This window comes from Arachis stenosperma, chromosome 5 (assembly GCF_014773155.1).
Source record: "Arachis stenosperma cultivar V10309 chromosome 5, arast.V10309.gnm1.PFL2, whole genome shotgun sequence".
Taxonomy (NCBI): domain Eukaryota; kingdom Viridiplantae; phylum Streptophyta; class Magnoliopsida; order Fabales; family Fabaceae; genus Arachis; species Arachis stenosperma.
Window position 1 is genome coordinate 34,417,002 of NC_080381.1, and position 14,225 is coordinate 34,431,226.

General features: G+C 38.8%; 1 protein-coding gene across 1 annotated transcript; it reads left to right on the forward strand.

The window, feature by feature from the left end:
• Positions 1-321: 321 nt before the first annotated feature.
• LOC130980687 (uncharacterized) lies at positions 322-1,998 on the forward strand. The gene has a single exon (XM_057904342.1). It carries the CDS (start codon positions 322-324, stop codon positions 1,996-1,998), a length of 1,677 nt encoding a protein of 558 aa, XP_057760325.1.
• Positions 1,999-14,225: the final 12,227 nt, after the last annotated feature.

Sequence of the window (14,225 nt, forward strand, 5' to 3'; positions counted from 1 at the left end):
TTGGCAGGATAACAAGCCAACCTCTTGTGGTTTTTGCCAACCTACATAGCTACTATCTTTCATCCATGTTAATTCATTTTTCTGATTCTAATTCTAATTCTTATTTTATTATTTTTCTTTCTCAGTGAAGGCTGTTTTGTTTGGAAGTAACATACCTACCTATTCCATTTTACTTATCTGCTGATTTTTTTTGAAAAACAAGTAAGTAACATCTCTTTCCCTATGGTTGGTAGATTAGTATTTTAAAAAAAAATATATATTTACATACTTGTTACTAAATAGTGCACATGGCTTTAAACCAGAACAAAACACTTTAAAGCTATGGAAGTTCTGGATAAATCGTGGATTAAGAGACCACGAAATTCTCTTGAGTATGCACAAGGTGTGTCGAGATTTATTGAGTTTGCTTTTGCACATCATTCTGCCGATGGAACAATCATATGTCCATGTAATGCATGTGCTTTTAAGAAGTGGCTAACAAGGGACGAGGTGTACGATCATTTGATTTGTACACAATTCCCAATAGGATATACATTTTGGTTTTATCATGGAGAGCGCTCGATAGGAGAAACTAGCAACGTCTCAATTAGTATTTCTTCAGACTTACAACAAAATTCTATGGCCGACGAGCAGCATCCTATGGTCGAGGTTGATTCAATTCGAAACTTGATTAGTGAAGGTCTAGGAGTTGGTGGGAACATCAGAAATGGACCACCCGTCATAGCAAATGAAGTCATCGATGGTGGTGCGCAAAGATTGGATCCTAGTGAATCTCATGCAACTCTTGAAGCGAAAGGGTTTAGCGAGCTGCTTAAGGATGGAGAAGAGCCGTTATATGAAGGGTGTACGAGATACTCGAAGTTATCTTTTCTATTGAAGTTATTCCATATTAAATCCCTTTGTGGTATGACCAACAAGTCCATGAAGATGATTTTAGAACTATTGAGTGACGCATTCGAATATGCAAGGATTCCAAGTTCTTTTTATGAGGCAAAAAAGATCATTTCTAAACTCAGTTTGGATTGCACAAAGATACATGCTTGCCCAAACAATTGTATGTTGTATTGGGGCGAAGATGAGAACAGGGAGACATGTAAGGTCTGTAATAGGTCTAGATGGAAGACATATCAGAAAAAAGGTCCAGCTGAGGCATCGAGTATTATTGGTAACAAAAAGAAGAAGCATCCAACAAAAGTTCTTCGTTACTTTCCTTTAAAATCTCGATTGAAAAGATTGTTCTACTCGTCAAAGACTGCTGCTGATATGCGATGGCATGCTACAGCTGAGAATAAGGATAACGCAATGAGACATCCAAGAGACTTTGAGGCCTGGAAAAGGTTTGATTTGGAGCACTCCAACTTTGCATCCGATCCACGAAATGTGCGTCTTGCATTAGCTACCGATGGCTTCAATCCACATGGAACTTTGAGTGCAAATCATAGTATTTGGCCTGTCATTCTCATTCCGTATAATACTCCTCCATGGACGTGTATGAAATCGACATTATTCATAATTTCAATGATAATTCCTGGCAAGAAAATGCCAGGAAATAACATCGATGTTTATTTGCAACCTCTAATAAAAGAGTTAAAGGAGTTATGGGTTGAGGGTTGCGATGCATATGATGCTTTAACACAAGAAGTCTTTAAGTTGCACGCAGCTTTATTGTGGACAATTAGTGACTTTCCTGGGTTAGGGACTCTTTCTGGATGGAATACATACACAGGACTTGCTTGCCCGTCTTGCAACTTCGATAACATCCCTCTTCGTCTCAATCACAGCAAAAAGTATTGTTTTATGGGTCATCGTCGCTTTCTGGATCAGAGACACAAGTTTAGATTAAACACCGTTCAATTTAATGGAAGAGAAGAAACAAGGCTTCCACCAAGAACATTATCTGGCAATGAAATCCTTTCACAAGTTGAGAATATTAATGTCACCTTTGGCCGAAGAGAAGAAATAGGAAGAAGTGGTAAAAGATTACTGATGAGCGGATAATTTATACGCTTTTTGGCATTGTTTTTACATAGTTTTTAATGAGTTTAAGCTACTTTTAGGGATGTTTTCATTAGTTTTTATGTTAAATTCACATTTCTGGACTTTACTATGAGTTTGTGTGTTTTTCTGTGATTTCAGGTAAATTCTGACTGAAATTGAGGGATTTGAGCAAAACTCTGAAAAAGGCTGACAAAAGGACTGCTGATGCTGTTGGATTCTGACCTCCCTGCACTCGAAATGGATTTTTTGGAGCTACAGACCTCCAAATGGCGCGCTCTCAACGGCGTTGGAAAGTAGACATCCAGGGCTTTCCAGCAATATATAATAGTCCATACTTTATTCGAAGAATGACGACGCAACTTGGCGTTGAACGCCAAGTACACGCTCCTTTCTGGAGTTAAACGCCAGAAAAACGTCATGATCCGGAGTTGAACGCCCAAAGCACATCATAACTCGAAATTCAACTCCAAGAGAAGCCTCAGCTCGTGGATAGATCAAGCTCAGTCCAAGCATACACCAAGTGGGCCCCGGAAGTGGATTTATGCATCAATTACTTACTCATGTAAACCCTAGTAGCTAGTCTAGTATATATAGGACATCTATCTATTATATTAGACATCTTTTGACCACTCTAAGTCTTTTATCATTCGGTCACTTGATCATGGAGAGGGCTGGCCATTCGGCCATGCCTGAACCTTCTTTCACTTATGTATTTTCAACGGTGGAGTTTCTGCACACCATAGATTAAGGGTGTGGAGCTCTGCTGTACCTCAAAGATTAATGAAGTTCTATTTTCTTTTATTCAATTCTCTATCTTATTCTTATTCCAAGATATTCATTCATACTCAAGAACATGATGAATGATGATGAGTTAGATAACCCTCATTATTATTCTCACTCATGAACGCGCGTGATTGACAACCACTTACGTTCTACCTGCATCAAGGCTTGAATGTGTATCTCTTAGATTCTCCAACAGAATCTCCGTGGTATAAGCTAGATAGATGGCGGCATTTGTCTGGATCCGGAAAGTCCAACCTTGTCTGTGGTGTTCCGAGTAGGATCCTGGGAATCCGGAAAGTCTCACCTTGTCTGTGGTATTCCGAGTAGGATTCCGTTCATGAATGACTGTGACGTGCTTCAAACCTGTAACCTGCTGGGCGTTAGTGACAAACGCAAAAGAGGGATTCTATTCCAGTAGGGGAGGGAACCAACCGGTGATTGGCCGTACTGTGACAGAGTGCGTGAGCATTAGCTTTCACTGCGAGGATGGGATGTAGCTATCAACCATGGGTGATGCCTCCAGACTGGTTAGCTGTGCGAGTGACAGCCGCACAGGATATTTCCCCGTGAGGAATGAAAGTAGCCACAGTTGATGGTGAACCCCTATACAAAGCTTGCCATGGAAAGGAAGTAAGAAGGATTGAGTAGGAGCAGTAGGAAGGCAGGCGTCCGAGAGCTCTACAGCATCTCCATTCCGCTTATCTGAAATTCCCACCTATGAATCTACATAAGTATTTCTATCCCTTTTTATTAACTTATTTCTATTTTATTTAAACCCATAATCCAATTTTAATCTCCCTAACTGAGATCTGCAAGGTGACCATAGCTTGCTTCATACCAACAATCTCTGTGGATTCGACCCTTACTCACGTAAGGTTATTACTTGGACGACCCAGTACACTTGCTGGTTAGTTGAACGGAGTTGTGAAAGAAGGTCAATTTCTAAAAGGAATAATTTCACAATGATGCCAAAAGGCACAAAAATAGGAATCACAATTTCGTCCACCAAGTTTTTGGCGCCGTTGCCGGGGATTGTTCGAGTATGGACAACTGACGGTTCATCTTGTTGCTCAGATTAGGTAATTTTCTTTTTCAAAAACCTTTTTCAAAATTTTTCTTTTAAATTTTCGTTTTTCTTCACATTATTTTCGAAAATATTAATAAAAATACAAAAAAATTAGAAAATCATAAAAATCAAAAATATTTTGTGTTTCTTGTTTGAATCTTGTGTTAATTTTTAAGTTTGGTGTCAATTGCATGCTTTTAAAAATTTTTCTTGCATTTTTCGAAAATCCCATGCATTCATAGTGTTCTTCATGATCTTCAAGTTGTTCTTGATAAGTCCTCTTGTTTGATCTTGATGATTTCTTATTTTGTGTTGTTTGTTGTTTTTCATGTGCATTTTTGCATTCATGTTTTCCATGCATTAAAAATTTCTAAGTTTGGTGTCTTGCATGTTTTCTTTGCATCAAAAATTTTTCAAAATTATGTTCTTGATGTTCATCATGATCTTCAAAAGTGTTCTTGGTGTTCATCTTGACATTCATAGCATTCTTGCATGCATCTTGTGTCTTGATCCAAAATTTTCATGTTTTGGGTCATTTTTGTGTTTTTCTTTAAAAATTTAAAAATAAAAAAAAATATCTTTTCCTTATTTTCCTCCAAAAATTTCGAAATTTTGGGTTGACTTGGTCAAAAATTTTCAAAATTAGTTGTTTCTTACAAGTCAAGTCAAAATTTCAATTTTTAAAAATCTTATCTTTTCAAAATCTTTTTCAAAAATCATATCTTTTTCAAATTTTTCTTTTTTTTTTCGAAAATTTCAAAAATATTTTTCAAATTATTTTCAAAATCTTTTTCTTATCTTTATATGTAATTTTCGAAAATTCACTAATAATTAATGTGATTGGTTCAAAAATTTGAAGTTTGTTACTTTCTTGTTAAGAAAGGTTCAATCTTTAAGTTCTAGAATCTTATCTTGTAGTTTCTTGTTAGTGAAGTAATTAATTTCAAAATTTTTAAATTAAATCTTTTTATCTTTTATTTGATCTTTTTCAAGAATTTTTATCTTTTTTCAAAATTTGATTTCAAAATATCTTATCTAACTTACTATCTTCTTATCTTTTTCAAATTTAATTTCAAATCTTTTTCAATCAACTAACTAACTTCTTGTTTGTTTCTTACCTTTTTCAAAACTACCTAACTACTTCTCTCTCTTCTATTTTTCGAAAATATCTCTCTCTTTTTCAAAAATTCTTTTTAATTACTTAATTGTTTCATGTTTTAATTTTAATTACATTTTATCTCTAATTTTCGAAAATCACTAACTCTTTTTCAAAATTATTTTCGAAATCCCTCTTCTCTTTTCTTCTTCTATTTAATTATTTAATTACTAACACTTCTCTTCACCTCTCTTCATCCATAAAACCGAATCCATTCTTCATTCTTCTACCCCCCTTTCTTTTTCTACTAACATAAAGGAATCTCTGTACTGTGACATAGAGGATTCCTTTTTCTTTTCTTGTTTTCTTCTCTTTCATATGAGCAGGAACAAGGATAAAGGCACTCTTGTTGAAGTTGATCCAGAACCTGAAAGGACTCTGAAGAGAAGATTAAGAGAAGCTAAATTACAACAATCCAAAAACATCTTTAAGAGAAACAACCTTTCAGAAATTTTCGAACAAGAGAAAGAGATGGCAGAAGAAAATAATAATAATAATGCAAGGAGAATGCTTGGAGACTTCACAAAGCCAACGTCCAAGTTTGATGGAAGAAGCATCTCCATTCCTGCCATTGGAGCCAATAACTTTGAGCTTAAGCCTCAATTAGTTGCCTTAATGCAACAAAACTGCAAGTTTTATGGACTTCCATCTGAAGATCCTTATCAGTTTTTAACTGAATTCTTGCAGATCTGTGAGACTGTAAAGACGAATGGAGTTGATCCTGAAGTCTACAGACTCATGCTTTTCCCTTTTGCTGTAAGAGACAGAGCTAGAGTGTGGTTGGATTCTCAACCCAAGGATAGCCTGGACTTATGGGATAAGCTTGTCACTGCATTTTTAGATAAGTTCTTCCCTCCTCAAAAGCTGAGCAAGCTGAGAGTGGATGTTCAAACCTTCAAACAAAAAGATGGTGAATCCCTCTATGAAGCTTGGGAAAGATACAAGCAGCTGACTAAAAGATGTCCATCTGACATGTTTTCAGAATGGACCATATTAGATATATTCTATTATGGTCTCTCTGAATTTTCGAAAATGTCATTGGATCATTCTGCAGGTGGATCTATTCACCTGAAGAAAACGCCTGAAGAGGCTCAAGAACTCATTGAAATGGTTGCAAACAACCAGTTCATGTATACTTCTGAAAGGAATTCCGTGAATAATGGGGTACCTCAGAAGAAAGGAGTTCTTGAAATTGATGCTCTGAATGCCATACTGGCTCAGAACAAAATGTTGACACAACAGGTCAACATGATCTCTCAAAATCTGAATGGATTGCAACATGCATCCAACAGTACTAGAGAGGCAGCTTCTGAAGAAGCTTATGATCCTGAAAACCCTGCCATGGCAGAGGTTAATTACTTAGGTGAACCTTATGGAAACACCTATAACTCATCATGGAGAAATCATCCACATTTCTCCTGGAAGGATCAACAAAAACCTCAACAAGGTTTTAACAATGGTGGACGTACTAGGCTGAATAATAGTAAGCCATATCTATCATCTTCTCAGCAACAGACAGAGAACTCTGAACAAAATAATTCTAATTTGGCTAATATAGTCTCTGATCTATCAAAGGCCACTTTTAGTTTCATGAATGAGACAAGATCCTCCATTAGAAATCTGGAGGCACAAGTGGGCCAGCTGAGTAAGAAAGTCATTGAAACTCCTCCTAGTATTCTCCCAAGTAATACAGAAGAAAATCCAAAAGGAGAGTGCAAGGCCATTGATGTGATCAAAATGGCCGAATGCACAAAGGAGGAGGAGGACGAAAATCCTAAGGAGGAAGACCTCCTGGGACGTCCCTCAAGCATGAAGGAGTTTCCTATTAAGGATCCAAAGGAATCTGAGGCTCATCTAGAAACCATAGAGATTCCATTAAATCTCCTTCTGCCATTCATGAGCTCTGAAGAATATTCATCCTCTGAAGAGGATGAAGATGTGACCGGAGAGCAAGCTGCTCTATATCTAGGAGCTATCATGAAGCTGAATGCCAAGCTGTTTGGTAATGAGACTTGGGAAAGTAAACCTCCCTTGCTCATTAGTGAACTAGATACTTGGATTCAGAAAACTCTACCTCAAAAGAAACAAGATCCTGGCAAGTTCTTAATACCTTGCACCATTGGCACCATGAGCTTTGAAAAAGCTCTATGTGATCTTGGGTCAGGGATAAACCTTATGCCACTCTCTGTAATGGAGAAGCTAGGGATCATTGAGGTGCAACCTGCCTTGTTCTCATTACAACTGGCAGATAAGTCAGTGAGGCAAGCATATGGATTAGTAGAGGACGTACTAGTGAAGGTTGAAGGCCTTTACATCCCTACTGACTTCATAATCCTAGATACTAGGAAGGAAGGTGATGAATGCATCATCCTAGGAAGACCTTTCCTAGCCACAGCAGGAGCTGTAATAGATGTCAACAGAGGTGAGTTAGTCCTTCAATTGAATGGGGACTACCTTGTGTTTAAGGCACATGGCCATCCCTCTGTGACAAAAGAGAGTAAGCATGAAGAGCTTCTCTCAGTTCAAGGTCAAGAAGAGCCCACACAGTCAAACTCTAAGTTTGGTGTTGTGAGGCCACAACCAAACTCTAAGTTTGGTGTTCAAACCCCATATCCAAACTCTAAGTTTGGTGTTGGGAATACTACACACTAAATTGACCTGATCACCATGTGGCTCCATGAGAGCCACTGTCAAGCTATTGACATTAAAGAAGCGCTTGTTGGGAGGCAACCCAATTTTATTTATCTAATTTTATTTTATTTTGTTTCTTTGTTATTTTTGTGTTTTATTAGGTACATGATCATGAGGAGTCACGAAAAAATCAAAAAAAATTAAAAACAGAGTCAAAAACAGAAGAAAAAATTTTTTCACCCTGGAGGCAGCACAGACTGGCGTTCAACGCCAGTAAGGAGCATCTGGCTGGCGTTCAACGCCAGAACAGAGCACCATTCTGGCGCTGAACGCCCAAAACAAGCAACAACCTGGCGTTTAACGCCAGGTTGCGCACACAGAGGACAATCTGGCGCTGAACGCCAGAAACAAGCATGAAACTGGCGTTCAACGCCAGAAACATGCATAACATGGGCGTTTAACGCCCAGAACGTGCATCAATGGGCGTTTAAACGCCAGAATGATGCATGAAGGCATGTTACATGCCTATATGGTGAAGGAATGGTATTTGTTTTCACCTCAGGATCTGTGGACCCCACAGGATCCCCACTACAGGATCTGTGGACCCCACAGGATCCTCACCTCAGGATCTGTGGACCCCACAGGATCCCCACCTACCACATCTCTTTTAATCCTATTCACACTCTCCTAATCCAAATCTCATTCTCAATGTCACACTTCCCAACACCCTTCACCAATCACCTCAATTCCTCTTCCCAATTTCCCCATTCACCATTCACATCAACCCCTCTTCCCCATACACCCCACCTACCCCCACTACTTTCAAATTCAATTTTCCACCCTTTCCCACCCAATATGGCCGAACCTATACCCTCCCCTCTCCCTATAAATACCCTTCTTTTCTTTTACATTTCCACACAACTCAAACCCACATTCTCCCACATAGCCGAACCCTCTCTTCTCCCTCTCTACCATATTTTCTTCTTCTTCTTCTACTCTTCTTTTCTTTTTGCTTGGGGACAAGCAAATTTTTAAGTTTGGTGTGGTAAAAAGCCTAAGCTTTTTGTTTTTCATTCACCATCAATGGCACCCAAGACCGGAGTCTCCTCAAGAAAAGGAAAAGGGAAGGCAAAAGCTTCCACTTCCGAGTCATGGGAGAATGAGAGATTCATCTCCAAGAGCCACCAAGACCACTTCTATGATGTTGTGGCAAAGAAGAAAGTGATCCATGAGGTCCCTTTCAAACTCAAGAAGAATGAGTATCCGGAAATCCGACTTGAAATTCAAAGAAGAGGTTGGGAAGTCATAGCCAACCCCATACAACAAGTTGGAATTTTAATGGTTCAAGAGTTCTATGCCAATGCATGGATTACTAGAAACCATGACCAAGGTATGAACCCAAGTCCGAAAAACTATATCACCATGGTTAGGGGGAAATACTTGGATTTTAGTCCGGAAAATGTGAGGTTGGCGTTTCATTTGCCTATGATGCAAGGTGATGAACACCCCTACACTAGAAGGGTCAACTTTGATCAAAGGTTGGACCAAGTCCTTAGGGACATTTGTGTGGAAGGCGCCCAATGGAGAATAGACTCCAAAGGTAATCCAGTCCAACTAAGAAGGCTGGACCTCAAGCCTGTAGCTAGAGGATGGTTGGAGTTCATCCAAAGATCCATCATCCCTACAAGCAACCGATCTGAAGTTACTGTGGATCGGGCCATCATGATTCATAGCATCATGATTGGAGAGGAGGTAGAGGTTCATGAAGTCATATCCAATGAACTCTACAAAATAGCTGACAAGCCTTCATACATGGCACGGCTAGCCTTCCCTCACCTCATATGCCATCTATGTTATTCAGCCGGAGTTATCATAGATGGAGATGTCTCCATTGAAGAAGACAAGCCCATCACCAAGAAAAGGATGGAGCAAACAAGGGAAGTTCCTCACGGCCCTCAAGGAGAACAAGAGGAGGTTCACCATCAACAAATGCCTCAAATGCACTTTCCTCCCAACAACTATTGGGAGCAACTTAATACCTCCTTGGAAGATTTGAGCCATAATGTGGAACAACTAAGAGTGGAACACCATGAACACGCCCTCACTCTCCAAGAAATAAGAGAAGATCAAAGAGCAATGAGGGAGGAGCAACAAAGGCAAGGAAGGGACATAGAAGAGTTGAAGAACATCATCGGTCCTTCAAGAAGAAGACGCCACTAGAGGTGGATTCATTCCTTGTTCTTTATTTCTTTCTGTTTTCGGTTTTTAATTATTGTGTTTATCTATGTTTTGTGTCTTTATTTCATGATCATTAGTATGTAACCATGCCTTAAAGTTATGAATAAAATCCATTAGTCCTTCACCTCTCTTAAAAAGAAAAAATATTTTAATTCAGAAGAACAAGAAGTACATAATTTTCGAAATTATTATTGAATTTAGTTTAATTATTTTGATGTGGTGACAACGCTTTTGTTTTCTGAATGAATGAATGAACAGTGCATATGTCTTTGGATCTTGTTGTTTATGAGTGTTAAAATTGTTGGTTCTTGAAAGAATGATGAACAAAGAGAAATGTTATTGATGATCTGAAAAATTCATGGAATTGATTCTTGAAGCAAGAAAAAGCAGTGAAAAAAAAAAAAAAGAAGAGAACTAAAAAGAGTATATAGAAAAAGAAGGAGCAATAGAAAAAGCCAATAGCCCTTAAAACCAAAAGGCAAGGGTAAAAAGGATCCAAGGCTTTGAGCATCAATGGATAGGAGGGCCCAAGGAAATAAATCCAGGCCTAAGCGGCTAAATCAAGCTGTCCCTAACCATGTGCTTATGTCATGAAGGTCCAAGTGAAAAGCTTGAGACTGAGTGGTTAAAGTCGTGATCCAAGGCAAAAGAGTGTGCTTAAGAGCTCTGGACACCACTAACTGGGGACTTTAGCAAAGCTAAGTCACAATCTGAAAAGGTTCACCCAGTTATGTGTCTGTGGCATTTATGTATCCGGTGGTAATACTGGAAAACAAAGTGCTTAGGGCCACAGCCAAGACTCAAAAGTAGCTGTGTTCAAGAATCAACATGCTTAAATAGGAAAGTCAATAACACTATCTGAAATTCTAAGTTCCTAGAGATGCCAATCACTCTGAACTTCAAAGGAAAAAGTGAGATGCCAAAACTGTTCAGAAGCAAAAAGCTACAAGTCCCGCTCATGTAATTAAATTAATATTCATTGATATTTTGGAATTTATAGTATATTCTCTTCTTTTTATCCTATTTGATTTTCAGTTGCTTGGGGACAAGCAACAATTTAAGTTTGGTGTTGTGATGAGCGGATAATTTATACGCTTTTTGGCATTGTTTTTACATAGTTTTTAATGAGTTTAAGCTACTTTTAGGGATGTTTTCATTAGTTTTTATGTTAAATTCACATTTCTGGACTTTACTATGAGTTTGTGTGTTTTTCTGTGATTTCAGGTAAATTCTGACTGAAATTGAGGGATTTGAGCAAAACTCTGAAAAAGGCTGACAAAAGGACTGCTGATGCTGTTGGATTCTGACCTCCCTGCACTCGAAATGGATTTTCTGGAGCTACAGACCTCCAAATGGCGTGCTCTTAACGGCGTTGGAAAGTAGACATCCAGGGATTTCCAGCAATATATAATAGTCTATACTTTATTCGAAGAATGACGACGCAACTTGGCGTTGAACGCCAAGTACACGCTCCTTTCTGGAGTTAAACGCCAGAAAAACGTCATGATCCGGAGTTGAACGCCCAAAGCACATCATAACTCGAAATTCAACTCCAAGAGAAGCCTCAGCTCGTGGATAGATCAAGCTCAGCCCAAGCATACACCAAGTGGGCCCCGGAAGTGGATTTATGCATCAATTACTTACTCATGTAAACCCTAGTAGCTAGTCTAGTATATATAGGACATCTATCTATTATATTAGACATCTTTTGACCACTCTAAGTCTTTTATCATTCGGTCACTTGATCATGGAGAGGACTGGCCATTCGGCCATGCCTGAACCTTCTTTCACTTATGTATTTTCAACGGTGGAGTTTCTGCACACCATAGATTAAGGGTGTGGAGCTCTGCTGTACCTCAAAGATTAATGAAGTTCTATTTTCTTTTATTCAATTCTCTATCTTATTCTTATTCCAAGATATTCATTCGTACTCAAGAACATGATGAATGATGATGAGTTAGATAACCCTCATTATTATTCTCACTCATGAACGCGCGTGATTGACAACCACTTACGTTCTACCTGCATCAAGGCTTGAATGTGTATCTCTTAGATTCCCCAACAGAATCTCCGTGGTATAAGCTAGATAGATGGCGGCATTTGTCTGGATCCGGAAAGTCCAACCTTGTCTGTGGTGTTCCGAGTAGGATCCTGGGAATCCGGAAAGTCTCACCTTGTCTGTGGTATTTCGAGTAGGATTCCGTTCATGAATGACTGTGACGTGCTTCAAACCTGTAACCTGCTGGGCGTTAGTGACAAACGCAAAAGAGGGATTCTATTCCAGTAGGGGAGGGAACCAACCGGTGATTGGCCGTACTGTGACAGAGTGCGTGAGCATTAGCTTTCACTGCGAGGATGGGATGTAGCTATCAACCATGGGTGATGCCTCCAGACTGGTTAGCTGTGCGAGTGACAGCCGCACAGGATATTTCCCCGTGAGGAATGAAAGTAGCCACAGTTGATGGTGAACCCCTATACAAAGCTTGCCATGGAAAGGAAGTAAGAAGGATTGAGTAGGAGCAGTAGGAAGGCAGGCGTCCGAGAGCTCTACAGCATCTCCATTCCGCTTATCTGAAATTCCCACCTATGAATCTACATAAGTATTTCTATCCCTTTTTATTAACTTCTTTCTATTTTATTTAAACCCATAATCCAATTTTAATCTCCCTAACTGAGATCTGCAAGGTGACCATAGCTTGCTTCATACCAACAATCTCTGTGGATTCGACCCTTACTCACGTAAGGTTATTACTTGGACGACCCAGTACACTTGCTGGTTAGTTGAACGGAGTTGTGAAAGAAGGTCAATTTCTAAAAGGAATAATTTCACAATGATGCCAAAAGGCACAAAAATAGGAATCACAATTTCATCCACCAATTACGCACTGGTGGAACTGTTGAAGGAGGTGGTACTCAACAATGGAAAAAGAAGAGCATTTTTTTTGAGTTGCCATATTGGAAGTCTAATTTGCTGCGTCACAATCTCGATATGATGCATATTGAGAAAAATGTATGTGACAACGTGCTATATACTTTGTTAAATGATAGTTCGAAGTCAAAAGATCACATAAATGCTCGAAGAGACCTTCAAGAAATGGGTATCAAGCCTGATCTGTGGCCAAGGGAAAATGGAAAGTGTCCTCCGGCAATTTATACTCTGAACAATTTGGGTAAGAACAGATTCTTGACAACTTTGAAAAACGTCACTGTTCCCGATGGTTATGCAAGCAACATATCAAGGTGCATTGACCTAGAGTCTCTTAAGTTGAGTGGGATGCTAAAAAGTCATGATTGTCATATACTTATGGAGCAATTATTACCGTTAGCTATGCGAACAGCGCTGCCTGATGAGGTCTCTGCAGTGCTTATTGAGATGTGTTCATTCTTTAGACAATTATGTGGTAAAGCGTTAAGTGCCCCCTGTTTGGAAAAGTTGCAAGATCAAATTGTCCTCACGTTATGCCACATGGAAATGTTATTCCCTCCTTCATTCTTCACAGTTATGGTTCACTTGATGGTGCACCTTGTAGAAGAAGTTAAACTTGGAGGCCCTGTCCATTATAGATGGATGTACCCTATTGAGAGGTAAACTTATTAGCTTGGATCATTATTTATAACTTTGTTGTATAGTATTTAATCTTCATTCCTGGATAGGTATTTAGGACACTTGAAGTCATATGTACGTAACAAAGCACAACCAGAAGGATCCATAGTGCAAGGATACTTAATGGAAGAAATTCTTACATTTTGCTCCAGATATTTAGAGAACATTGAGACTAGATGGAATCGACCTCGCCGAGTTGATGATGAACCAACCCATGAAGAATCAAATCCTTGGTTAGATACTTTGTTTCCTCAAGTAGGTAAACCACTTGGTGTTTCCTCATATTTCACTTTAACAGCCATCGAGAAGTTACAAGCTCATAGACATGTGTTAACTAATTGCTCCATAGTTGACAATTATCTCCAGTGAGTATCTCAGCATTTGCTAATTCATATATGTAAAATTCATTTAATGACCTTTAATCCTAATATTAAGACATATATAGGGAGTTTAGAAACATTGTACGAAAGCAATTAAGAAGTCGCACAAGAAATACATCAGAGATAGACAAGAAAGTTCATAGAGAGTTTGCAAGTTGGTTCTCTACCCGTGTGAGTCAAATTCTTCCTCGTTGAAGTTATTTTTTCCAATGTCCATCATATGAAGTTGATAAAGAATTCATCATGCTTTCTTAGATTGTGCGAGATCTTGATAGAATTGAAGAATCTAAGAGAATGGTATTTTTTAGTCTTGCCAAAGGGCCGATTGACCAAGCCAGAAGATTTTCTGCATATAATGTCAATGGATAC

Bases quoted from the DNA above. Each gene is read 5' to 3' on its own strand.
- LOC130980687 (XM_057904342.1), top strand. From the start codon at position 322: ATGGAAGTTCTGGATAAATCGTGGATTAAGAGACCACGAAATTCTCTT.